General features: G+C 41.4%; 3 protein-coding genes across 4 annotated transcripts in view; 1 reads left to right on the top strand and 2 right to left on the bottom strand.

Annotated features, from left to right (window-relative positions):
- The first annotated feature begins 2,482 nt into the window (after positions 1 to 2,482).
- Positions 2,483 to 12,879, top strand: lrp12 (low density lipoprotein receptor-related protein 12). The gene is made up of 7 exons (XM_053638050.1): positions 2,483 to 3,622; positions 5,736 to 5,792; positions 5,899 to 6,034; positions 7,780 to 7,982; positions 9,604 to 10,735; positions 10,833 to 10,965; positions 11,153 to 12,879. The coding sequence occupies exons 1-7, from the start codon at positions 3,547 to 3,549 to the stop codon at positions 11,876 to 11,878; spliced, it is 2,463 nt and encodes an 820-aa protein (XP_053494025.1). The 5' UTR covers positions 2,483 to 3,546; the 3' UTR covers positions 11,879 to 12,879.
- A 1,755-nt stretch (positions 12,880 to 14,634) lies between these two features.
- On the bottom strand, positions 14,635 to 17,021 carry gh1 (growth hormone 1). The gene is made up of 5 exons (XM_053638856.1): positions 17,012 to 17,021; positions 16,543 to 16,706; positions 16,315 to 16,431; positions 15,427 to 15,558; positions 14,635 to 15,060 (listed from the first exon to the last, which is right to left on the bottom strand). Exons 1-5 carry the CDS (start codon positions 17,019 to 17,021, stop codon positions 14,857 to 14,859), a joined length of 627 nt encoding a protein of 208 aa, XP_053494831.1. The 3' UTR covers positions 14,635 to 14,856.
- Positions 17,022 to 23,840: 6,819 nt separating this feature from the next.
- LOC128616210 (immunoglobulin lambda-1 light chain-like) overlaps positions 23,841 to 25,000 on the bottom strand; it is a 6,061-nt gene continuing 4,901 nt past the window's right edge. Inside the window, exons 2-5 of one of the 2 annotated variants that reach the window (XM_053638767.1) lie at positions 24,982 to 25,000; positions 24,462 to 24,569; positions 24,199 to 24,248; positions 23,841 to 24,085 (exon numbers count right to left, since the gene is read on the bottom strand). The exon at positions 24,982 to 25,000 is cut by the window's right edge and continues 287 nt beyond it. In XM_053638767.1, coding sequence (XP_053494742.1) covers positions 24,029 to 24,085; positions 24,199 to 24,248; positions 24,462 to 24,569; positions 24,982 to 25,000 — 234 coding nt within the window. In that variant the 3' untranslated portion in view covers positions 23,841 to 24,028. Of the gene's footprint in view, positions 24,086 to 24,198; positions 24,586 to 24,981 lie in introns of both variants that reach the window. The other variant, XR_008387384.1, reaches the window with a different exon arrangement.

The following is a 25,000-nucleotide window of genomic DNA, read 5'->3' as shown; positions in this document are numbered from 1 at the left end:
TGCCATGTGATCTTTCACCTTCAGTCTCAGAAGCACTTTGGACAGCAGGTTGTTTTTGTTAGTTTTCGCTGACAACAATAGTTTAACGAAACCACACTGTTCAATCGACTGTGCTTATTTTCTTACTTTTACAAGAAGTGCCTGTGAAAAGGTTGCTGATTGTAAATGCGTCCATCAGCAATGCCGTTTTGATATTAAAAGATTCAGTGATGTGTGTAATGTCCTCCTCGCTTTTTATCTTCATGTGTCACTCTGGACAAAGCGGAAGCCTGGTGGTATTTTACAGCAGATGAATGGGGACGGTTTGATGATTTGTCTGGTGAAAAGGACTTTTCAGCATTATCAGCTAACATTGAAAATGTCCTTGTTGATTTGAAAGAGATACATGTTAATATCAGTGTGCCTTTGTCTGCTTATACCACAAGCGCATAGCCTGATCACGTGATACACTTTCTTCTGGCTGCTGAAAATACATATTAAATCAATAGATCAATTAGAAAGACCACGTTCATTATTTTATAGCAATGCTGCCCTCTAGTGGTACAATACTGAGAACTGCAAGGACAGTTTTTATTTTTTTTGGTTTTTATTTATTTTTAGATTGCTTATTAGCTTAATTTGAATGCTAACGCTAATTTATAACGTCCATAAAAGAACGTTAAATTGAACGTTGTCTGCTCTTTCATCTTTTTTAACAGTTGTCTTGGCTTTGCATTACCTTTTCATCCAAGGTGCATTCACACAATTCATTAAACTATATTAATAACTTTCTTTTATGTGTGTGTGTGTGTGTGTGTGTGTGTGTGTGTGTGTGTGTGTGTGTGTTGAAGTAAGAGGACGTTTAGACTCTGCTAAGTCATTACATTTTGAAGACATACTGTAGAGTGAGTGTCTTCAGAAAACCTTACTCATTCGAATTATCCAAGAGGTCCAATACGAATTATCGAGTTAGGACAGGGCCTCAGAAAGGAAGGCAGATATCAGCTAGGACTTCAGATAGAAGCAGACAGAAGCTCATTGAGACATAGAAGGGTCAGAGAAAAACAAAAAACAAAGACTCTGTCTGAATGAAACTTTTTTTTTTTTTTTCAAAAAAAGAAACCTTGTCCTCATAAAAACTTTTTAAGAAAAACAACTAACTGCACATGCTCCACAAATTTAATATATCATATAGACATGAATAATTAATTGTGATGAAGAAGATTGGTTTATTTTTAATGAGAAAAGGTCAAACCCCCGCCTAAGATGAGTTCGCTGTGGCAGAAAGGTATAAAAAGGGCTTGTGTGTGTTTGCATATTTTAGACTTTCTGCTAGACTTTATTGTTTCAATAATGTTTGATTCCTTTTTGGCATCTACAAACCCTCTTGTCTCAGAAGTGTTTTGACTGAAGCTGGAAAGATTTTTTCCAGGACAAGTACATCATGTGGGACACAACTCGTGTCTTCATTAGTGATGTGTCGTTCATGAACGATTTGTTCATTTTGAATGAATCTTTAATATGACTCGGGAACAACGAGTCGTCTCAGAGAGCGATTCGTTCATTTTTGACCGCGCATGCGCTGCAACATCCCCATAGGTTCTGTACAGGAAACAGAAATGATTAGTGCACGTCTCGAGGCTTCGGGTTCGAGTCGTTCATTCATCCAATGACCGCCGCATAGGCAATGCACCATGCAATACCAGAAACAGAAATGATTAGTGCACGTCTCGAGACTTGGATTTGAGTTGTTCGTTATTCTGGTGACCGCCCCATTGGCAATGCACCATGCAATACCGAAAACAGAAATGATTAGTTCACGTCTCGAGGCTTCGGGTTCGAGTCATTCATTCGTCACGTCATAGCCCCACTGCATTCCGCCTATGAGCAAAAGAATGCCTATGAGGAAAGAACGACTCGAACCCGAAGACTCGAGACGTGAACTAATAATTTCTGTTTCTGAGGAACAAACGTGACGTGACAGCAGAAAGAACGACTCGGATCAGGAGGTGAGGTGAACTAACAGACTGCATAGCCTGAAGACCCAGCTAAACAATTAATTAATCATTTCTGTTTCTCATAATTCGGCCTTGGCTGCATTAGCCTATAGTTTATTTTTTTTGCGTAAGTACTAGGTGTGTTGGGGAATTTAACATGTAACATTTTAATTATACTCTACTGAAATGAACTAAATGACTCGGAAAAAGATTCGTTCATTTTGCTGAACGAGATTCAAAGATCCGAGTCAGTAAAACGATCCGTACTTCCCGTCACTAGTCTTCATGGAGCTCGGTTTGAGCCTCATGGTAATTTCTCCAGTGAAGAGAAATTGTAATGGCGTACAAAGACACTATACATATGTGTCGAAACCCATGCGGGTGTGATGGTCAGGTGTCCACAAACCTTTGGCCATAAAAAGTGGTGAAATACTGGCAAATTCATAATCGACTTCTCCTAAACACTTCATAAACAAATCATAAACACTCATGAACATCGTGAGGGAACGTCTTCAGTTTTGCTCAAAAATGGCGGCCATGTTGTTAGGCGCCATAGTTGCGACATGAATAGGAGTGAACAGGAACGCGTCCAGGGTGAAGTACCCGGATAAAAATACCCAGATAAAGTACCCGGATGTAACAACACGCACTCCGGGTTTGTTGTGTGGGCCGCGGAGCCGAGACAATGACACCGGCCCTTTGTTTGGATCAGAAACACGGATAACGGACCATTGTTTTTCTTCCTTTTTAATTTTTGCAAGCCATAACGGATTTAATTCTTCCGATTAAGATCATTTTTCACTTTTATTTTGCTACGTCTCAGTGTTTTAACCCCGAGCTACTTTTCGCTAGCAGCTGAATCGTTGAGAGAAAGTGGAAAAGAGACGGACTAGTTAACGCTCGCCAATTCGTTAACAGCGACTAATTACAGGATTAAACAACTAGTTTAGAACCGTGTTCGGTTTTGAAGACATATTTGCGGATTTTACACGGCTGTCTGTTTACATTTCTTTTGTTTGTTTTGTATGTAGCTCGGTTGCTAACGTACTTCCCAAGCTAGCCGCGTTAGCTATCGATAAGACAATCAAAACCACTTCCGGTTTTTTTTGTTGTTGTTCATTTCTTTCGTTAACGTTTAAACTCAATTCAGCTTTGATTCATGAACCGAACTAATATTTTTATTTCTGCCTGAAATGTCATGCTAGCCATTTTACCTTTACACCCACTGTAAACCGGAATAGCTAGTGTTAGCCTTAAGTTACACTATTTATTTATGTATGTATTTATTTATTTATTTATATTATTAATATTATTTATTTGTGTGCTGTAAAGCATACAGCTGTGGTAGTGTACAGCTCTGTCTAACATCACATCTCACACACACACACACCAGTTAAACTCAGCTGGCTGCACTGTTTATTCAGCATCATGACTTGCTTTAGTGTTATTTTACATTTCTGAACACGTGCCTCACATCAGAGCGGGTTAGAGTTCATATTAAATACAAAATAAAATAAAATAAAAGTACACACTTCAGGGAGGTATAAAGTAGAGGTATAAGAGTGTTATTATGGCCTGCGCTTGGGGCATGAAGAAGATCTCATCATGGACACACTCACTCTTCATCCTCAGCATGGTCTTCCTCAGTGAGTACTGAAGGGTTAAATAATAATAAGGAAAGGTTTCGGTGTGTTTTATTCCAGGACAGATGGTCTCGTGTGTGTGTGTGTGTGTGTGTGTGTGTGGGGGGGGGGGGGGGTGTGGTGTGGGGGGGTGGCGGCAGTGAAGACCGCTGGATGGATTGAAGCTGAAGTCACAAGAACAAAGAGCCTCTATTGTTCTCTCACACGCGCACACACACTTATTACACTATCTCGACTTTATTTTAACATGATCAACTAGATCGGCATCTTTCTCCCTTTCATATGCACAACTTTATTTAAAAAATTTTTTTAAAAACGTATCCACATAATTTTTGTGACTATAAAAAATATGTAAATCTTCTAGCAGTATTGAGCAGTGTATGTATTATATAATATATACACACACACCTATACAGTACTGTGCAAAAGTTTCAGGTGCATACAACAAAAATGCTGTGGGGCAAAGATATAATAATTATAATAAAAGAATACTATAAAGTGCAGTAGTAAGCTGTATTAAATGAGACATAGTCATTATTTATTTTGACGAGCCTTTGCTTTTAAAAAAATGTATTATCAGTCTCAGGTAGACTCAGTGCAGTTTTATAATGAAACGAGCTGTAAGTGTTATTGAGAGTCTTACAGAACCAGACACGGTTCTTCTGGAGACTTCGACCGTCGCACTCGCGTCTTATTTCTGCACAGAAACCCGGCAGCCTTCACTGTGTGTTTTTAATCTGAAAAGTGTCTCTTACCTCTTAATACTCTGCTTTCTTTATTTACCCACACACCTTTTTCTGCAGCATTTCATTTTGTGCCGGAAATGTAATGTTTGGGAATCTAAAATGTTTCTGTACTGACTCCATAATGTAGAAATCATCAAATATAAATCTATAACAAAGTTTGTACAAAAAAAAAAAAAAATTTTAAAATAGGGTGCCTAAAACTTTTGCACAGAACTGTATATCACAATAGTTTCCCCCGGTACACGATAGGTCTCGTGATATTTAGGTTTGTTGTGTTAAAAAAAACAACAAACTGCAAAACATTCATGTCTACCAAAATAATATCAACGGAAAAAGATGAAAGAAAATTCTAATAAACGTCATTTTTTTCCAAAAATATTTTCCAATAATAATAATAAAAAATTTAAAAAAGTAAATTCTGCAATTTTAAAGGTTAAATACAGGCGTTCGCTGGGGTCTGGCACAAAAATATCTGCCATTTAATTCAGTGTTGTGTGTAAAGATGCGGATATTGTAGAGACGTGCGGGTCTAGAGAGTGACAGAAATCAGGAGAATGGTTTAAAGTTCGATTAACGGTGATGCAGAGATGACGTGCACCTTAGATTTTACTTAAATTAACGGTCCTGTACGGTATACGCTATCCCCGAGTGTGGACGCTGAGCTAAATGAGAGAGAGAAATTCTCCCCACAGACGTTATTAATAGATATAGATTTAGATTTTAGGGCTAGACCGCGGTGTCCTGCTCCATCCCCGTCACAGCCCGCGTGGGGATTATTGTGTTCTCCGGAAGGATCGTAAACCGGCATTACATTAGTGCGTTAAGTTGAAATGATCTCTAGATCAATAGTCAAGACTCTTAAAGAAGAATGCAGGAAAATGAAACGGGTCAACAAATATAAACGTCTGCAGTTTAGCCGTAGTACGTACGGTTTTACAGGAGACGCAACAACAACAACGACGACGCAGGACAAATGCAAAAACAACAACAATGTGCTGAGCTGAAAAGCCAGCTCACCGAAGGGGAAAGGACGCATTTGCTTCTGTTAGTGGTTACTTTCACTTTACGTTGTTTTCAGCCATGTTCGGACAGGAGTAAACGTGCATGAGGTAGTTTCCTATCTTACAGGAGCTGAAACTCTGTGACTTTATTTCTGTCCGGGTCGGTCGACTTCTCCATCCTTCTCTGAGTAAATTACAGGCCTGCTGTTTTTCTCCACGAGCTCGTCTGATCAGTTTAGTCCCCATACACGCGGCCGTGACTTTCTACACAGATGTCACATGGCGTCGCGTCGGGGTGCACTTTATTCCAGATGATGATGATGTATAATTTTCTCTGATTGAGACTGTTTTTTTTATTTTGTTTCCCAGGTAAAGCAGTCTGCTCACAGCATGGCGATAATGTCTACGTGTCGGGGATCTCTAACGGTCAGTTCTGTAGTCTGACTAAGGACAAAACACAAACACTCAAAACCAAGAGTAATTATTTTTTGATAAATTGGGACGTGTTAACAATCTCTGTGTGTGTGTGTAGCCTGTGGTGATGTGGTGGAGCAGATCAGGGCATCCAGCGGTGTGATCACCAGTCCTGGGTGGCCTTTTGAGTATCCGTCTCGCATCAACTGCAGCTGGAACATCCGAGCAAATCCTGGAGAAATCATCACCATCAGGTACCGAAACACACACGCATTAATCGGGCGTTAATACACTTGTAGTATGGTATCCTGAGTTACAGACACACCAGAATATACACACTTGCACATACACTCGCACAATAATGACTGTATAGGCATTAACACTCGCTTTCAAAACAGAAATCCTCACCCTAGAGGTAGAGACACACCCAAACAGACATTAACACACACACACACAAATGTCTTTCTACACATGTACACACTTGCTTTCAAAACAGAAATCCTCACCCTTAGGCGCGCACACACACGCGCACACACACACACACTTACACAATAATGACTTTGTAGGCATTAACACATACTTTCAAAACAGAAATCCTCAACCTTAGCTGCAAACAACCACGCACACTTACACATACACACACACTTAAACACACTTGCACAATAAAAGACTTTGTAGGCATTAACACTTGCTTTCAAAACAGAAATCCTCACCCTTAGGCAGACACACACACACACACACACTATAATGTCTTTGTAAAGGCATTTACTTTCAAAACAGAAATATTCACCTCGAGGTAGAGACACACCCAAGCAGACATTAACACACACACACACACACAGAGTAACATCCTACCAAAGGCATTAGCACACTTGTAGAATGGCACCCCTGAGTTACAGACACACCACAATGCACTTTAACACACATGCAATAATGACTTTGTAAAGGCATTAACACATTTACTTTCAAACCAGAAATCCTCACCATAGAGGTAGAGACACACCCAAACAGATATTAACACACACACACACACACTTCTATAATACAGTATAGCAGCATCAACACCGTATCTATCATAATATGCTTCATAAGTCATTTTCTTTCACGCATATTTATCAGTAGTAGCTCTGTGTAAAATCACACGTCAGTATGAAATCATTCACAGACGTAAAGAGCTTCATGAGCGATATGAGAACCCTAATAACGATATAATATTTCATACATCACACAACCTTGTTTTTCTGATCGGTCTCTCCGCGTAAGGCCGTCCACATCATCAATAGTGATGTTCTCTTGGTTTCCATGGTAACCAGCACAGAAATGCACACGCTCTTCTGTCCTCACAGAGTGGGATTTTTGCGGTGCACAGGCTGTGGAAAAACTTTCGAGCCCACGAGCTGAAAATCATCTTTTACTGTAGTGTGTTTAGACCGTGAAGTGTAAAACTGGTTGTTAATTAGTTGATTGATTTTTTTTTCTTTCTTTCTATAACAGCAGCTCTGACAGTATTGTATTTGCAAATCACAGGTTTACATTTACACACTCGTTCAAATATGTTATCGTTTCTATAGTAACGGCTCGTCCGGAGGAGTTTATGCAGCAGACGAGCCACGTAAACGGATTAAAAACCCCAAGAGAGACGTTTGTTTAGCATTTACAGCGGTTTCTGTTTATAGCTGCTATGACATAAGTGAGAACAGGAACACTAAATGGGTAAACAGTATGATGTTTTTTTTTTTATTTGATAAATAAAAATGTTTGAGTGAGTTGCTGTGGTGTAAGAGGAATAAAAACATTTCATGACGTGCTGTTATTGGAAAAGAATCAACTCTGCTTCGCCACACCACCCTGTTGTTGATTATTTTCCTATAACTGCACAACACCGAGCGCTTCATTCCTTTACTCGCAGCTTCCTGTGAACAGGCTGCGGATGACCAAGTGAGATCCACCGCAGAGGAAGTCGACTTTTTAATCTTGGTCCGTTTGTTTCTTCGTCCAGTTTTCAGGACTTTGAGATCCAGAGCTCACAGCGCTGCGGTTTGGACTGGATCTCCATCGGCACCTACAAGAACCTGGACGGTTACCGAGCGTGCGGTTCGTCCATCCCGGCTCCGTACATCTCGTCTCAGGACCACGTGTGGATTAAATTTCACTCGGACGACACGCTCGCTGGCAAGGGCTTCCGGCTGTCTTACATCACAGGTAGTGCGCAAAATAAACACTGCCGTTTATAGCGCGCGGATAAATGAGGCACACGGCAGGCTGTGTTGCGTAATCGTATTACAAATCACAGATTATGGTTTAAAACCCAGTAGTTCCCAGTCTGAAAGCACATGTAATGATTCGTTCTATTATGATTGACATCCTTTGTGGTTCAGAAGTGTAGTCAGAGTTTTATTAAGTTCATATGGCATTGATTTGTGTGACTGCTTGGTGGTTTTTAAAGAAATTTTCCTTCTCTGTGGACGATCGGGCCCGTGTTGGTCTTGACTCTCGAAAGCGGTCGCGCAAATCACTGACTGTATACCTCAGGCTGTAGTTTAATAAACAAATCCACTGCTGTTGAAGCGACTAGTCAGACCCATGTCTGTACTAACAAGGACTTTGAGGTCGACTGATTGAGCCACACTGATAGTTTTTCCCCGAAGCAGCTGAGAGGGGTGTGCTGTCATTATACAGTACGAGAGCGGCCTCTAGAGGAGAAATAACAAACTGTCACTGACTAATTTTTTTGTGTTATTTGTAGGGCTGCAACTAACTATTATTTTCATAATCGATTAATTGGCCTATTGTTTTTTAGATTACCCGATTAATCGGCGGGGGGGGTGTCAGTACCATTTTTTTCGTTCTATTTAAAATAAAATCCACAAACTGAATGTTACAAATATAAACTTCAGACTAAAACGTTACACAGCTGTTTGTCCAATTATGTAAGACTGAAAAGAACCCAACACACACCAGAATATATATTATTCATTTAGGACTGTGGTTTAATTCCGTGCTTTTTGTGCATCCATAAAAAATGATGCGTCTGCTAAAGTTAGCGGCGTCGCAATACATGCGTATGACGTCATGCGCCGTCGACTAGGAAGCACCTTATTTGAGATGATATTACCTTTCTAAAATCCACACACTAGACGGTAGAGTACACAGCGCATAGTGTAAGTGTATAGGACGTCATTTGGGGCACAACTTAAGTATTTACACGCCGAAGCGTGTTTTAGGAACAGAAGTAACGTAGTGAGTAAATCTCCCCTGTGCCGCGCGCAGACCGACTAATCCATAATCAGATTCGTCCACAACGATTTTCATCATCGACTATTATCGATATCGATTAGTTGTTGGCAGCTCTAGGTATTTGAGGTATTTTTTGATTCGTTTTGGATGTCTCTATTTTTATATTTGTTATTTGGAGTGTTTATATATATTTATATAATTTAAAAAAGTACAGTACGTTTTCATGGTACAGTCAGTACTGTTTATTTTTGTAATAAAGTTCAGCAGTATTTTACTTCGAGTGTTAGTTTTTAAACTTGATACTGAATGAAAATGTTGATTAATCGGTTATCGGCAGGTACTTGGTTATCTTTATCAGTAAAATCCACTATCGGTCGTCCTCTACCCCTAATACAGTGTTGAGCTGTCCTCTGGCAGTGATTTCAGCGGATATTAGTGTGATGATCTACACGTTATGTGCTGTTCGTGATTAAGAACACACTGTTGTCTGATTTTAATGCATCTAAGAATTGCTTTGTCCTGTTTTTTCTTCTTCTCAGTCCAGTTTCTTACAAAGTACCTTTTCTGTTTTGTTTTTTCCCCTCAGGAAAGTCGGAGGAGGTGAGCTGCGAGCCGGATCAGTTCCACTGCGTGAACGGGAAGTGCATCCCCCAGTCGTGGAGGTGCAACACAATGGACGAGTGCGGAGACAACTCGGATGAGGAGCTGTGCGTTCATCCCAACCCTCCTTCTTCTTCATCCTCCTCCTCCTCCTTTTTCTCCTTCCAGCCGTGCTCTTTCGATCAGTTCCCCTGCGTGTCGCGCTACACCCGAGTCCTCACCTGCCTCCCTTCTTCTCTCCGCTGTGACGGCGCCATCGATTGCCAGGATCTGAGTGACGAAATCGACTGCGACGCCCCGGCGTGCTCCGAGCTCCGCCTTCAAAACTTTTACGGAACTTTTAACTCTCCGAATTATCCGGATTTCTATCCTCCGGGCAGCGATTGCTCGTGGCTAATCGATACAGGCGATCGCCGCCGCGTCGTCCTGCGCTTCCTGGATTTCAAATTGGATGGAACCGGTTACTATGGAGATTTCGTAAAAGTGTACGACGGCTTGGAGGCGGAGCCTAGACGCCTCCTTCGCGTCCTGACCGCCCTCGACTCGCGCACTTCTGTCATAACTGTCGTTTCGTCATCAGGGCAGCTCCGCGTGCACTTCTATGCCGATAAGATCAACACGGCACGAGGGTTTAACGCGACATATCAGGTTGAAGGGTTTTGTTTGCCCTGGGAGATGCCATGTGGAGGCAACTGGGGGTGTTACACCGAACAGCAGCGCTGCGACGGATACTGGCACTGCGCTAACGGCAAGGACGAGCTGAACTGCAGCGGATGCGGCGAAGACGAGTTCCCGTGTTCGAGAAATGGCGCGTGCTACCCGCGATCTGACCGCTGCAACTACCAGAACCGCTGCCCCAACGGCTCCGACGAGAAGAACTGCGCGTTCTGCCAGCCCGGGAACTTCCACTGCAGGAACGGGCGCTGTGTGTTCGAGAGCTGGGTGTGTGATGCGCAGGACGACTGCGGCGACTCCAGCGACGAGGACGCGTGCCCCGTCGCCGTGCCAACGCGGGTCATCGCCGCCGCGGTTATCGGCAGCCTGGTGTGCGGCCTGCTGCTCGTCATCGCACTCGGCTGCACCTGCAAACTCTACTCTCTCAGGAGCTTCGAGCGCAGGTCAATAAAGCTGCAGCGTGTTCAGCCGTCTATTTCTGATCGTTTAGATTATACTTCTTCCCCCAGCTCATCCGTTATTTCTTCTCTTCTGTTTCAGGTCGTTTGAGACGCAGTTGTCCAGAGTTGAGGCGGAGTTACTGAGGAGAGAAGCTCCACCCTCATACGGCCAGCTTATTGCTCAAGGTTTAATCCCCCCTGTGGAGGATTTCCCTGTCTGTTCTGGCAACCAGGTGAGACATCTGTTTGTGTTTTCACTCTTTAGACGTTCTAAAAATAGTCCCTCTTAAAAATTTTACATTTTTAAAAAATTAAATGTGTTAAATGTTTTTATTTTTTTAGCTTTAAATTTAGCTTTAGCCTGAACATTTTCCAAAACTCCATTATTAATTCTTTACAATTATTTTCCGTCTCCCTCAGGCTTCCGTGTTGGAGAATCTCCGGCTGGCCGTCCGCTCTCAGCTCGGCTTCACCTCCATCCGCCTCCCGTCCTCCGGTCGGCACGGCAACGTCTGGCGCCGGCTCTTCAACTTCACGCGCTCTCGCCACTCCGCCTCCTTGGCGCTGGTGTCCTCTGGCGCAGGGGTGGAGTCAGAATCAGGAATCGGTGCCAACGGCGTCGGAAGCTCCGGCCCCATTTCGGAGCGACCGGACTCTGATGATTTGGAGAGTGAGCAGCAGGGGGCGGTGGGCGGCGCATCGGCTTCTCTTCTGCCTCACAAGACCCCTCCCGCCACCACCGTCGTGTCTGTTTCCGCGAGCACCGCCCCGCACGCTGTAGCCGAGAGCGACGAGATAGTGGCCCCGCCTCCCAACGGGCGTGGCTCATTTGTGGCGCGCGGCCTGCGCTGGGTCCGGATGTCCCTCGGATCTCGGTTCGTGCAGCAGAACCGGAGCCCTCTGAGGCAGACGCAGAACGGAACAGCGAACGAAGAAGACGACGATGAAGACGTCGAGCTCCTCGTTCCTTTAACCGAAAACTCGGACGCGCCCTCCGCCGCTCCCTCGCTCCGAGGCAGGCCAGAGATTCGGGACGGGCCCTGCGAACACTGCGGGATGGTTCACACGGCTCAGGTTCCCGACGCGTGCTTAGAGGCCACGGCTAGAACAGAAACCAGCGACGACGATTCCCTTTTGCTTTGTTAATCCTCAGTACCACCCGCTTTGCCTTCGCTTCTTCGCTCTCCCTAGCAAGGGAAAGTCTGAATGTTTTTTGGACACCTGCCCTTACCCGTGACCTTTCCAAGAGCTTCAGAGCAGTTCTGGTGACGCAGTCTCTCCCCTCCACTGTGCCGTTTCCTGTCTCTGGTTTAGCTTCAGCAGTTCAAGTGGTCGTGCGGTGGTTAAGATGACTGGATGATTTTTCGATTTCAAATCCCAAGACTGACAGAGGGCCTCCGTTGAGCCCCTGAGCGAGACCCTTAACCCCTTAACTGTTCAGCTGTAAGCTTGGATTGAATCACTTGTATGACGCTTTGCGTCTGCCAAATAGGTTACTATTATTATTATTATTAATATTCTAATTTTTTAACCCTTTCCTGGGGAAGAAAAGGGTTTGGGATACATACTCCGCATAATGGGAGAGAAAAGCGTGAGAGGTTCTTAAACGCCGTACGCGCGAGGTATTAAACGTGCACTGGTACTAGGGGAAACTAGATGGTTCAGACGTTTCAAGAGATTTTATCGAGTATTGAATCCTCTGATGTCAGTGGAAAGGCTGCTTAATTATCCAGACGGTACGTCACACGTGAGCTGCAGGGGCTCCGAATTCAGATTTAAAGGCGTAGTACGATTTTGCAGTTAGAGCAGATTATTTATACCGCGGTGTGAATTAAGGAGTGACTATTTTTAAGGATGTTACGTTCTATAACAGCCACCAATGTTGTGTTGTATTTATTGTTTCTTTTACTGCTTAATGTTTTGGTACTGAAAACTTGTGCGAGTGTGTGTGTGTGTGTGTGTGAGAGAGAGAGTATGTATTTATTACTGGGTTTTATTTCAGTAGTGGTTACTTGAGAAGCATGTTACATTGTCTTTCGCTTTGTCATTGGCATTTTTTTTTTTTTTGTGATTATTGTGTACGAAAGTAAATGTATATAAATATGCGTAACTGGTTACTGCACTAAAGAATAAAGTATTCCATCCCATGTCAGTTTACGCAGCATCATTAAACACAAAACATCTGGTGTCTCCTTGTGTGTGTGTGTGTGTCCTGTTGTGTTGAAGACGTTTATACGGACATGATACTAAGAAGTAGATGTTTAAGCACAAACATCCCAAAGATTGGGACAAAACTGGAGCTGATGGAGGCTTACTTTATTATCTGTCCATCCGTTTTCCATACCGCTCATCCTACACGGGGTCTTGTGGAGGCTGGAGCTTAACCCAGGGAACTCGGGGCACAAGGAGGGGGACACCCTGGATGGGCTCCTAACCCATTGCAGGGCACAATCCAATCGTACACTAATTCACACACTACAGATAACTTGGAAACACTGATCAGCCTACTGCACGTGTCTTTGTAGTGGGGGAGGAAACCGGAGTATCCGGAGGAAACATGCAGGCTCCGAACCCCGGAGGTCCACTAAACCACCATGCCCTCCACTTTATTATCCCAGTATTTTAAACAAGGAGAATTGTTTAAACCGTGTAGCCATACACCATGGAATAATTTTCAAAAACCTGGTCTTGGTGAGATTTCTTGCATCTATGTGCCAACAGGTTAATTATTTATTTATTAAAGAACGTTGCGCGTTATGTGTTTATAGTTACATTTACGGCATTTGTCAGTCGCCCTTATACAGAGCGACTACCATTTATCTCATTTATACATGTGAACAATTGAAGGTTAAGGGCCTTGCTCAAGGGCCCAACAGTGGTAGCTTGGCAGTGCTGGGGCTTGAACTCCTGACCTTCTGATCAGTAATACAGAGTAACCTTTAACCACTGAGCCACCACTCTTCAGTATAGTTACACCTAATGTTGAGGAATGCCGAAACCCAGTAAGTTTCTGTTCTCATTGATGTTACTGCACTGTCGATCCCTCATCAGCCTAGATTTTTCCCCCTTCTCTTGAAATTAATAAGGCAAAAAAACAAAAACAAACGCTCGTCATGATACCAAGAAACTGCAATGTGCAAACTCTGAAGTCTGTCGTGAAGCTTTTCCCAGTTTGAACATGCTGACACTGGAGACTCCTTCCATGGATGTTAAATAAACGTCTTACAGAGCCATCAGCGTATCATCAGCTGTGTGAAATTGTGTTAAATAACAAACAGCGTGTCTTTTAATGAATGAATGACTGAATATAAACCTATGGTTTGTAGCTGCGCTATTCTCAGAGATTCTGACCAATCGGATTTGGCCATTCGTGAGCGCTTGTGGTATAAAATTGAAATAAATCTCACCCGTAACCACAACGCCGTTTTAAGGCCGCAAGGTCGTCCGTGGCGTGATTTATTAATCATTTACTGCAGGTTTGTTATTGTGCATAAAAATGACAAGAACTCTCATGTGCATGGAAAAGTGCAGCCATCCAAAAATAAATAAATAAATAAATAAATAAATAAAAATAATAATAATAATAATAAATTACAAATATTCAGACCTTAATGCAGAGAAAAGCTTTATTGGAAATCCACAAAAAACAATGACAGAGATTTACACACAGGACGTCAAAGCTGGATAATAAATGAAAGAGTATTGACTTTGATGTGAAAATATACACTTTGAATATTTCACATTCACCGGCCAGGAGCGTACGTTAACACGATTGTTTAATCAGATCATCCAACTTACAATAAATAGACATGGTTATTTTTGAAATTTATCATTCGATATAAAGCCGAATTTGCATAGCACCATTGTGAAACTGGTCCCATTTTACGACCTTTAAGTTGCCGAGACACAGAAATCTGCTAAACGTGTGAATGGAGGAGTTCTCCTCTGTGAGAAGGATAAAATACAGAAAGTCAGAGGTGAAATCCAGAAAAAGAGGCTGATACATTTAGCCACGCCTGGACTCTGCTAAAAACAACAAGAAGATTATTTATTTATTTAAACACAATACCTGTCTCAGATCACAGGCTGTGGCTAAACTGTGCTCTCTCTCTCTCTCTCGCCCCCTACAGGGTGCAGTTGGAATCCAGAGATCTCCTGCACTTGGCCACGCTCAGATAGGTCTCCACCTTGTGCATGTCCTTCTTGAAGCAGGACAGCAGACGGAAGCTCTTCCTCAGGTTTCCCTCGCTCAAGGTCTGGTAGAAATCCTCGAAGGGTGGAGCCAGAGAGTCGTTCTCATCCAGGCCGGTTTGTCCATCCACACATCCCTATTGAGCGTACAGAGTGACTCAGACAGGTGCTCAAACTTTGCCCGTTTTTAGAGGCAGATGTTACTGTTCTGCCATGTCTATAAATAAACGCTACACCACCCTACGTTTCCGTGTTCGCTAATGCTATCATGTTACACATACCGAACTAACTAACCCAGTACGCTCAAACTATTGTGATGAAACACCCTAAAACACAACAGAACATGCTGTTAGAGGAAAATAACCAACCGACAAGTCACTCAAACAAATCACACCTGATATAAATAGAACAAAATCCGTGTTAGTAAAACGTCGTAATCATTATACTCTATTGCACTCTGCGAGCACTAAATCCAGTTACTGATCTACTGCTCTACAGCTCACCTCGATAAGTACGCCGATGCCCATTTTCAGGTCAGCCAGCTTCTCTGAGATATGGTTAGGGTTGCCGAGGTTCCTGCTGGGGAACTCCCACGACTCGATCAGACGGTAGGAGGTGTGCAGCAGTTTCAGCACCTTGTAAAAAAAAAAAAATAAAACATACTCGTTTAAAAACTCATGGAGATGCAAAGCAGAATTCTGTCTCACTGCCGTGCATGTTCGCTTATAAACAGATCTTTAACCTGAGACTAGAGCATTATTTACAAGCCAAAACAAGGAGATATTACCTCCTTATAAACATTACCACACTTCATTATATACCGAGCTAAAATTAAAGGAGCGGTTTGTGATATTTAGAGAAAAGAAAACGTCGACAAGCCTCCCCCCACCCCCACCCCCACGTACCTCTTCTGCTTAAAATTAGTTTGCCTCTGAACAATACTCCAAGATTGAGCAGCTTGGTTTGGGCTGGGGGTGGAGCTTGTTTCTAGGCCAGAAAGATGTCAACCGAAGCCTTAAACAAAGATACCTTGCATTGCACGGCTACTCTACGACAATTCAGAACTCTTAAAGGTTTTTGGTTGTCCTTTTGGGGAATGCTTAAAGGTTGGAGAAAGGGGTCACTGGATAGTTGAAGTAGAACCATTCAAAAGGTTCCAAAGAACCTGTGAAGAACCTTTAAAGAACCATTTCTTCTGTATCATTCTAAGGTACCTTTAAAATTATAAGATTGTTATGAGTATCAAAGCACTTTTGAATATTACATACTGCACCTTTAAATCGTTTGTGTCCTAGCTAATGAACTACATCAAGATCTGTACATTAATGTAATATTTTATTGAATGCAATATCATGAAATCGCTTGTTTCCTGAAGCAGCTTGGCGACTTACAGAGCTTTTCTGGGCCTCGTCCTTGCCTGCCGGAGCCTCGATGGAGTCCGAGTTGCAGAAAGACAGCGGGAAAATCTTGCTCAGCTGTTTGCGTTCTTCAGGCAACAGAGCTTCCTCCTTTGCATTTACAACACAACGAACAGATTAGCGAGTGGATAAAGCAGACGTAAATAAACTAGCACAGTGCCTAACTGTAAACCAGGCTTAATTCAAATGAAGTCAGCTTACAAAGTCGTCCATCATCTTGGCAGCCAGTTGATGAAGGTGTTGCACACGGATGACCGCGTTGTTGAAGAGCCGCTGGCTCTCGAATGTCGCGCCTTGACTAAAGAGCAAACTCGCCACCACGACCGAGAGCAGCACTAACACTGTAAAAGGAGAAAAGCAGTAGATTAGCGTACGTTACACGACGACCGCGTGTGGCCTGTGAGGATACTTCTCAGGGGAAGTAGTTTATAATGAGTATTAAAGGAATAAAGCACAAAATAACAGTTTGCGGTCCTAATCCACCGCTAGACCTGCTTTATGAGCGTAAAATGTGGCATATAGAGTGAAAACTGATCGCACTTAATCATGGTAAAAGTCATTGTGAAGACAATTCAAGCCTAGCGCACTCTTTATCGTAAAAAACCACAATACCTGTAGTTCAGTGACACGTTAAGATCCTTCGTAATGTAACACCAGGTCAAATCCTTACCTCTAGCCATTTTGCCAAATCTCTCTGAAGAAGCTTTGTAAGATCTCGCTGGAGTCTGGAGTCTCAGTGAATGACTTTGTCCCTCGTTGTGCTGGCCCGATTTTTATACACGAACTAAAACTGTTTAATGCATCGACACGAGAAACCTCACACCTTCCACAATAACATCCAGGCAGATTTCTATGATTATTTACTTTTAATGAATAGTTATTTAATAGGTATACGTTAATACGCTTCCAGGTGTTTTTGAGTGTGACTTATTTTCCCCTCATGACTTCAGGAGGATATGGAGCCGTCACCGGTACGACAGTGTTTGTGTTTAGACACACCATTAGATGACCGAACCACTCGGGAAACCTAATGTTTCATAGAAGCACCCCTTTCTTGTAATCTGGTAACTAGATAAACTCTACTAATAAAGTGTTATCATTATTTTGTAGAGTAATACACTACTGTTTGGACGACCTGTTTATCATTAAGCAGCTTTCATTCAGGAATCAGAAAACATTGTATAGAAATGTTTAAATGCTGTGATTTATTATTAAGTGATTATATAATGTTATTCCTTGTTATAAATGATAAAGTAGTGAAACTCACTATAAATATATGACTGTAGTTAAAACGGCGTAGTTTATGATACATTGCGTTAGTTAAAAACGAATAAAAACGCACTCATTCGAATACGTTATCTTTTCTATAGCAACAGCTATATCATATCATTTCAGTGATTGTCTTGATTTCCGTAAGGAGATGTTTATCTCAAATTTATGGAAGGTGTCTCCAGGGTCAGCACTTTGTAGCAGTCAGAGGTAAAGTGGTGACTTTTTTTGACGAGTATGACTGTTTATAGTTGCCATAACTACCACTGCTGTAACGTAAAAACACTGCTATAACATAAATACCACAGCTATCGCGTGTAAATCATGGCTATAATGTCAAAACTCTGACAAATACCATCAGTGTAAATGTAAAAAAGTGCTTCACGTTGTTCATTAAAAGGTTTTACTGCAACACATATCTTTGCCAGAAAAGAATCAGAAGATGCTTTCAGTTCAGTTTTATTTTCGGATATCTCCTTTAACCAGTATTCATTGTCACAAAGCAGCTTCACAGAAATTACATAGATTTATATCCCTAATGAGCAAGCCAGAGGTGAGCGTAGTGATCATAAATCATTACAGTATGTAGGTGAAGAAGAGAAAAGACAAACAGAACTGAAGCTGTTTGAGAGTTGGGCTTGAACTGGTTTATGGCAATGGAAATCTTTACAGGATGTACAGCGGATTCGGAAAGTATTGAAACACCGTCACTTGTTGCACACGTAACTGCCTATGACGACAACGTGAAAGCATCTTGACATCTTATTCACTAAAGCATTCAGACAGCAAAGGGCCGTGGCACTCCAAATTGTGGTCAGGTGCGTCCTGTTTGACTGAATTATCCTTAAGATGTGTCTAGAACTCAACTGGAGTCCACCTGTAGGATTTCAAATTGATCGGACGTAGTTTGGAAAGGCAGACATCAGGGTCTGTAAGGGCCCAGAATTTACACTGCATTGTCAGGACAAAAACCAAGCCATGGGGCTGTCTCTGCAATCAAATTGTAGCAAGGCATAGATCAGGGCAAGGATATAAAACAAGTTCTACTGCTTTGTGTGTTCCAAGGACAACACTGGCCTCAATAATTTCGAACCTTGAACCTTCCTAGAGCTGGCGGTATGGACAAATGGGGCATCCGGGAAAGAAGGGCCTTGTGCGTTAGAAAAAGATTCCCTGGGGTGATAAAGTGAAAGACTTTTGGCAGAACAGCAAGCACTTTTTTTCCGGCGAAAAATAGGAACTGCACATCACCTGGATAATACCGTCCCTACAGCGAAACATGGTGGTGGCAGCATCATGCTATGGGGTGCTTCTCAGCAGCAGGGACAGGTAGACTGGTAACGATTGAGGGATGGAAGAATGCAGCCAAATAAAGGAACATCCTTGAAGAAAACCTCCTCCAGAGCACACTCAAACTCAGACTGGGGCGACAGTTCACCTTATAACATGACTCAAAAAAGTTCAATTCTGGCCTCATAAGGCCAGAAGATATTTTTCTGTATAGTCTCCAAAATAGTCTGCCTTTCAGCAAAGTCCAAACAGGATTTCATATGGCTTTTTCTCTATGGCTTTTTCTCATTGATGGCTTTCTTCTCGTCACACTTCTCATAAAGCCAGGCTTTGTGGAGTGTCCAGGTTATGGTCGTCCTGTGAACATCTGTGGATTGCTCCAGCTCCTTTAGAGTTACCCTTGGCCTCTTGGTTGCTTCTCTGTGTAATCCCTTCTTTACCTGGTCACATACTTTTGGTGGACGGCCTTCTCTAGTCAGAGTCGCAGTTGTGTCATATTATTTTCATTTATTAATAAAGGATATAATGTCACTCTGGAGAATGTTCAAATTTTGGGATTTTTTTTTTTTAACATTGATTGATGCTTAGCTAGAACTTTGGCCTTGTTTTAAGTTGTTTTAATAGCTCATTGGTCTTCACGATCATCTTTCTTCAGGTAACAAACTGTGGGGTCTTACAGGAACAGGTGTATTTATACTGAGATCACATGACACTTTGATCACACACACAAACACAGGTCGACTCCTTTCAGCTAATTACAGTGGGGGAAATGAGTATTGAACGCCTCAACATTTTGTCCAGTAAATATATTTCCAATGAGGCTATTCACATGAAATTCTCACCAGATATCTGTATTAACTCAAGAAATCTGGACCTATAAAGAATTCACAACATTAAAGTCCATAATTAAAGTTATGTGTAATAAAGTGGAATGACACAGGAAAAAAGTATTGAACACGCTAAGAAAAAGCAGTTCTCCAAGGTAAGGTAAGGCAAGGAACCGGCTGAAATCCGTAAGTAATTATACCCCCTATCTGTGCAGATTAATATCAGCTGGGTTAGTAAATTGATGGTCTATAAAAAGGCTTTTCGTTACCATGGTGTCACACAAGAAACATCTCATGATGGGTAAAAGCAAAGAGCTCTCCCAAGACCATTATTGCTGCAAAACATATTGATGGAGTCAGATCAGAAACTTCTGAATCCTCCAGTAAGCACCATTTGGGCCGTTATCCGCAAGTGAAAGCAACATCACTCCGTCATCAACCGGCCCCTTGCAAGATTTCTGACCACGGAGTCAGAAGAATAGTCAGAAGAGTAGCCCACGACGTGTCCAATACTTATTTCCCCCGCTGTATGTGTCTTCTGACTGCACCTAATTGAAAGGAGGGGGGGATACTTATGAAATCACAATTTGCAAGTTTTTATAAATAATAATAAGAATTTTATAATAATGAATTTCACAAAAATAATACTTTTCCATACTATATTGATTTCTCCCCACTTTTGCGTAGCGTCATGGCATAACGTCCCAGTTAAATCCAGTTCAGTTCGCGTTTGTAACTCTACAAGATGTGGAAAAGTTCAGAGGGGTTGGTGAATACATATGCAAGGCACAAGGTATGTAGGTGTTTTTCAGCCCGAACCGTGAAACGCTTTCCGTCACGCAGCTCGAAATGGTGTCACTGAAAGGTTGATTGATGAATAGTAACGACGGCACATTTCCTAATCGAGGTGTGATGGTGGTTCATGTGTAATATTCAGTGTTGAGAGGCAGTAAACATTACAGCATGACATTATGGGAGTAATCCTTCACAGGGGAAAAACAAAATCTGATCTGTTTGCCTGATTCAGTTACATTACACCGTGTGCAGTACTGAGCCACTTGCTTTGGATATGAGTTATACAACACTGATCTGAGACCAGTTCTCCTTTCTAATGTACTATATACAGTACATATAACTGTACAATAAAAGGGCAGCATTTACAATACACTGGTTTACAATACACAATTCTGTTTCACAATTGCTTTAAACTTAATCCTTGCTGTTCGTGCAACACGTAGTGAATTGAGCATTATCAGAGTTAAGAGTAAAATATTTAGCTAGTTATTTAGTTAGACTAGTTACCAGTTTTTGTGGAATTGAATGAATCGATTGGTTGGATCAAGACTTGGGTCAAGAATGGCTTCCAACACCTTAAACATGTAATTAAGTCTAGTAAATAGTTTTGTTGTTGTTGTTGTTGTTGTTGTTGTTGAACTACACTATTTGGCCAAAAGTACTGTATGTAGACACCTGACCATCACACCTATGCGTGCCCATTCCAAAGCCTCTATTAATATCGAGTCGGTTCCTGTTTGCTGTTATAATGCGCTCCACTCTTCTGGGAAGGCTTTCCACTAGATTTTGGAGCGTGGCCGTAGGGATTTGTGCTCAGACTTTCTCAGTTTGGACAGATTGCTAGAGACGACTGCTTTAGTGGCTTTTAACTAATAAGAAATGGTTCTTATAAATCCTTTACATCATGTCTTACTGATTCCCAGCACACGTTTTTTTTTTGTTTGTTTTTTTTTAACTCATGAAACAATTTTTTTAAAAGGTGAAAAAATCTGAAGCTTTTAAAAAAAAAATGATGCACACTTGGAAAAAGTTAATGAACAAACAAAAATACGCATCATGTTTTTTTTCTCCGTACTTGAGCCTGCCAAACAAAAAAACAAAACAAAAAAGAAAGTCAATCAAAAAGGTTAATTCCTCAAGCTGATTATTAAATAGCATATCACACTGACTGCAATATGATGACATTAGTGTACTAACAAATAGATTTATGAAGGGGGGGGGGGAGGACAGGGCTGCTATTTAATACTGTACATCTATACTATACACCATTGAACCATATTTACACACTGAACATAGAGTTTGGAAGGTCTCCATCAGGGTGTGAAGAGGGTGAGTAGGAAGTTGAGAGATATAAAAAGTGTTTCAAAATCCTGAACAGTATTCCAGTTAGAGATCCCGTCAGGGAAATTGTTCAGATCTTACTCGGTGCAAACCAACATTTCTAAAGTAGGCAAACTGTCTCAACTGAAACGTTGGTTTGCACCAAGTAAGAATTTAACAGTTTCCCTCATGGGATCAATAAAGTCTATCTCTCTATCTATCTGTCTGTCTGTCTGTCTGTCTATCTACCTCTCTATCTATCTGTCTGTCTACAAGGCACAGCAACAATAAGGCAAAGGAAATGCAGTAACATAATCATATCAGTAATCGGTAATCATATCAAACAGTTAAAGATTGGGATATTGAGTACAGATATTGGAAATATTGGGATTTTAGTGGTATGATTTAATCCCCAAGTTAACCTTTGCCTCACTAATAAGCACCTCTGAATCAGTGAATACCAAGAAAAGCCTAAATCAAACGAAATGTATTTCAAAATATATCGCTGTTAAATTTCACGCTCCAGAAACAAATCTTCGTCTGAAAACTACTGTAGCTCCTACATAAAGGATTTCATCAGCTGAATTCCTCTGGGGCTCATTCATCAAGCTGGATGCAAACAGATTAAATCAATCGCACGGGCATTTACGCAAGAAATTTGGCATTCACGAAAATCCTGTAACTTCAGAAAACTGTTTGTATCCTATACTCGTCCTCCTCGGTGTGTAAATGTACGCATAAGAAGACTGAACTTTACTGAACTGTACGGACTACTCTGTCCAGTTTAAATGGCTTATGTATTTTTAGTGACACAAATTCAATGAAACTTTAGTGAATCCCAGTCGAATTAATTAAAGAAATATTAAATACATAAATGTTTGTTTGTTTGTTTTTTTAATGCTGTTCAACACTTTATTAGAGCCAGCATTAAGTATTCAGTCATTTAAAGCTAGTCAGTATTTTAAACAGTACAACAGCACCACTACAAAACAACACACGTTATTCGGAAAACTTCTTGTAGGTTTTTTAACCCGGTAGATTTTGTCCTTCCCATTGTGAATCCACTAAAGAGAGAACACTAAATCCCCCCCCCACGGCACAACCTATCTACTTTTCAGTTTAAGCACATAAGACGAGGTGTAAAATGTGGACGATGAATAGAAATATTTCTAAAAATTTGATAATAAAAACATTTGCCAGTGGATTGGATCATAGTTCTAGGTCATGATTATGTAACTTTCCTATATTCCTATATTCTCGTTTATATCGAAGTCCATCGCTTAATGCATAAATTCACTGATTCCAGGCGTTGAACACTAACAGCCAACCCCAAAGCTTTGGAGTCGAGTCTACACATAAGATATGATTCAATTCTCAACTCACACGTACACATAGCAAGCAAGGGTTTCAGTTAGCAAGACAGCTAGCCAGTGGATATTTACTTTGTCTTTGTTTCGAATTTGTCTGATCAGAATCGAATAAATCAGGGCGGCTGTGGTTCAGGTGGTAGAGCGGGTTGTCCACTAAGCGTAGGTTTGGCGGTTTGATTCTCGGCCCACGTGACTCCACATGACTCCACGTGACTCCACATACCGAAGTGTCCTTGGGCGAGACATTGAACCCCAAGTTGCTCCCGATGGCAAGTTAGCGCCTTGCATGGCAGCTCTGCTACCGTTGGTGTGTGAGTGTGTGTGTGTGTGTGTGTGAATGGGTGAATGAGACACAGTGTAAAGCGCTAAGGTTAAAAAAACGCTATATAAGTGCAGACCATTTACCAGACCATTAGAAATGCAGAGAACACATATAGCTACACAAAACGTGTCTTAGAACCAGTGGGGGGGAAAAAAGCACGTACAGAGTACAGTCACTTGTCACTGATTTTCCACTGATCTGACTTTTTATTATGAGCTTAATAATGTTTGTTATTATTTCACCCTCATTTGACTAGAATTAGATTCTTTTTATTCAATTTTTTGCAAATACACATGAAGGAATATAGGCATATGATGTACATGACTGAGAGAATCATTCATTTACACACTTAATATTAAAGAAAATATTACAGATTATTATTTAAGTGTTACTTTGCTGCCCTCGTCAGATTATATTTACCAAGAAAAAAAAAAGTAAAAGCGTTTAATATTAAGGTTATAGACTTGTTGCTTTATTGTTTTGGTTAACTATTGCTAATCTATTAGCATCTGATTAACGTTGTCAGGGTTCCAACAGGAATAGTCCACTTCCTGTAAGAGAACAGAAAGATGAGAAGAACAGGTTAGTAACTTCACCATGCTGTTTAACGGAAGTGAATGTTTAACGGAAGTGTGGGGAACACGTGTGGGCTTGATGCGCTAACCGTTATGGTAGAAGGTTTCTCTGTAATCGTCCCATGTGTGTGTTGTTTCTCTGTGGAAACACATATGTACTGATGAGAACAATGATCAGTGCGTATCCTGCTCTCACACACCTGATAATGTCCTAATGATGAATCACATCAGAAAATGTTTCGGACTTCTCACCTACAGGACCACACGTGTGTAACGTACAGCCTCGAATTTCTTCGTTCGTGTGATCGGAAGAGAAGTGCTGAATGTTAAAGACATGTGATTTTTAATTCACCTTTACGGGAATGCAGAACCATGGTGACCGCCACGACGATGACGAAGACCACGACGACGACGCAGACTCCATACTGCAGCCACGTACACGTAGAGTCTGAATGACCTGCTAGTGACATTGATGACTCAATGCCATTGATTATCAACAGACATTATTATATACTCTATAATGAGTGTATAATAATACTCTAAACTGCATGTTTGTAAAGAGAGATGTAGGATGAGTTAAACCTTATTACCAAACAACAAAAACAGTAAACATTTACAAAAAGTATAAATATTTAAGTACAAATAATTAAAAATGTCCCATAACTAATGGAGGACGTGAGAAATGATATTTAAGTGAAAGGATAGATAACATGTCCTGACTTTTTTTATTATTATTATTTTTTAAAAAATGTTTCTACTTTTAAATGTTGTTAAGTATTCTGCTTCTCCAGACACTCAAGCTACAGACGACTATTTTATCCCGCACTCAGGTGTAGTCAGGTTTATAATGAAACACGTTGAAGTCCGCTTACTTTGTCGTCGCAGAGTCCG

The sequence above is a fragment of the Ictalurus furcatus genome, chromosome 12 (genome assembly GCF_023375685.1).
Source record: "Ictalurus furcatus strain D&B chromosome 12, Billie_1.0, whole genome shotgun sequence".
In the NCBI taxonomy this organism is placed as follows: Eukaryota; Metazoa; Chordata; class Actinopteri; order Siluriformes; family Ictaluridae; genus Ictalurus; species Ictalurus furcatus.
The sequence above is the reverse complement of the archived record's forward strand: the minus strand, read 5'-3'. Positions and strand labels throughout refer to the sequence as shown.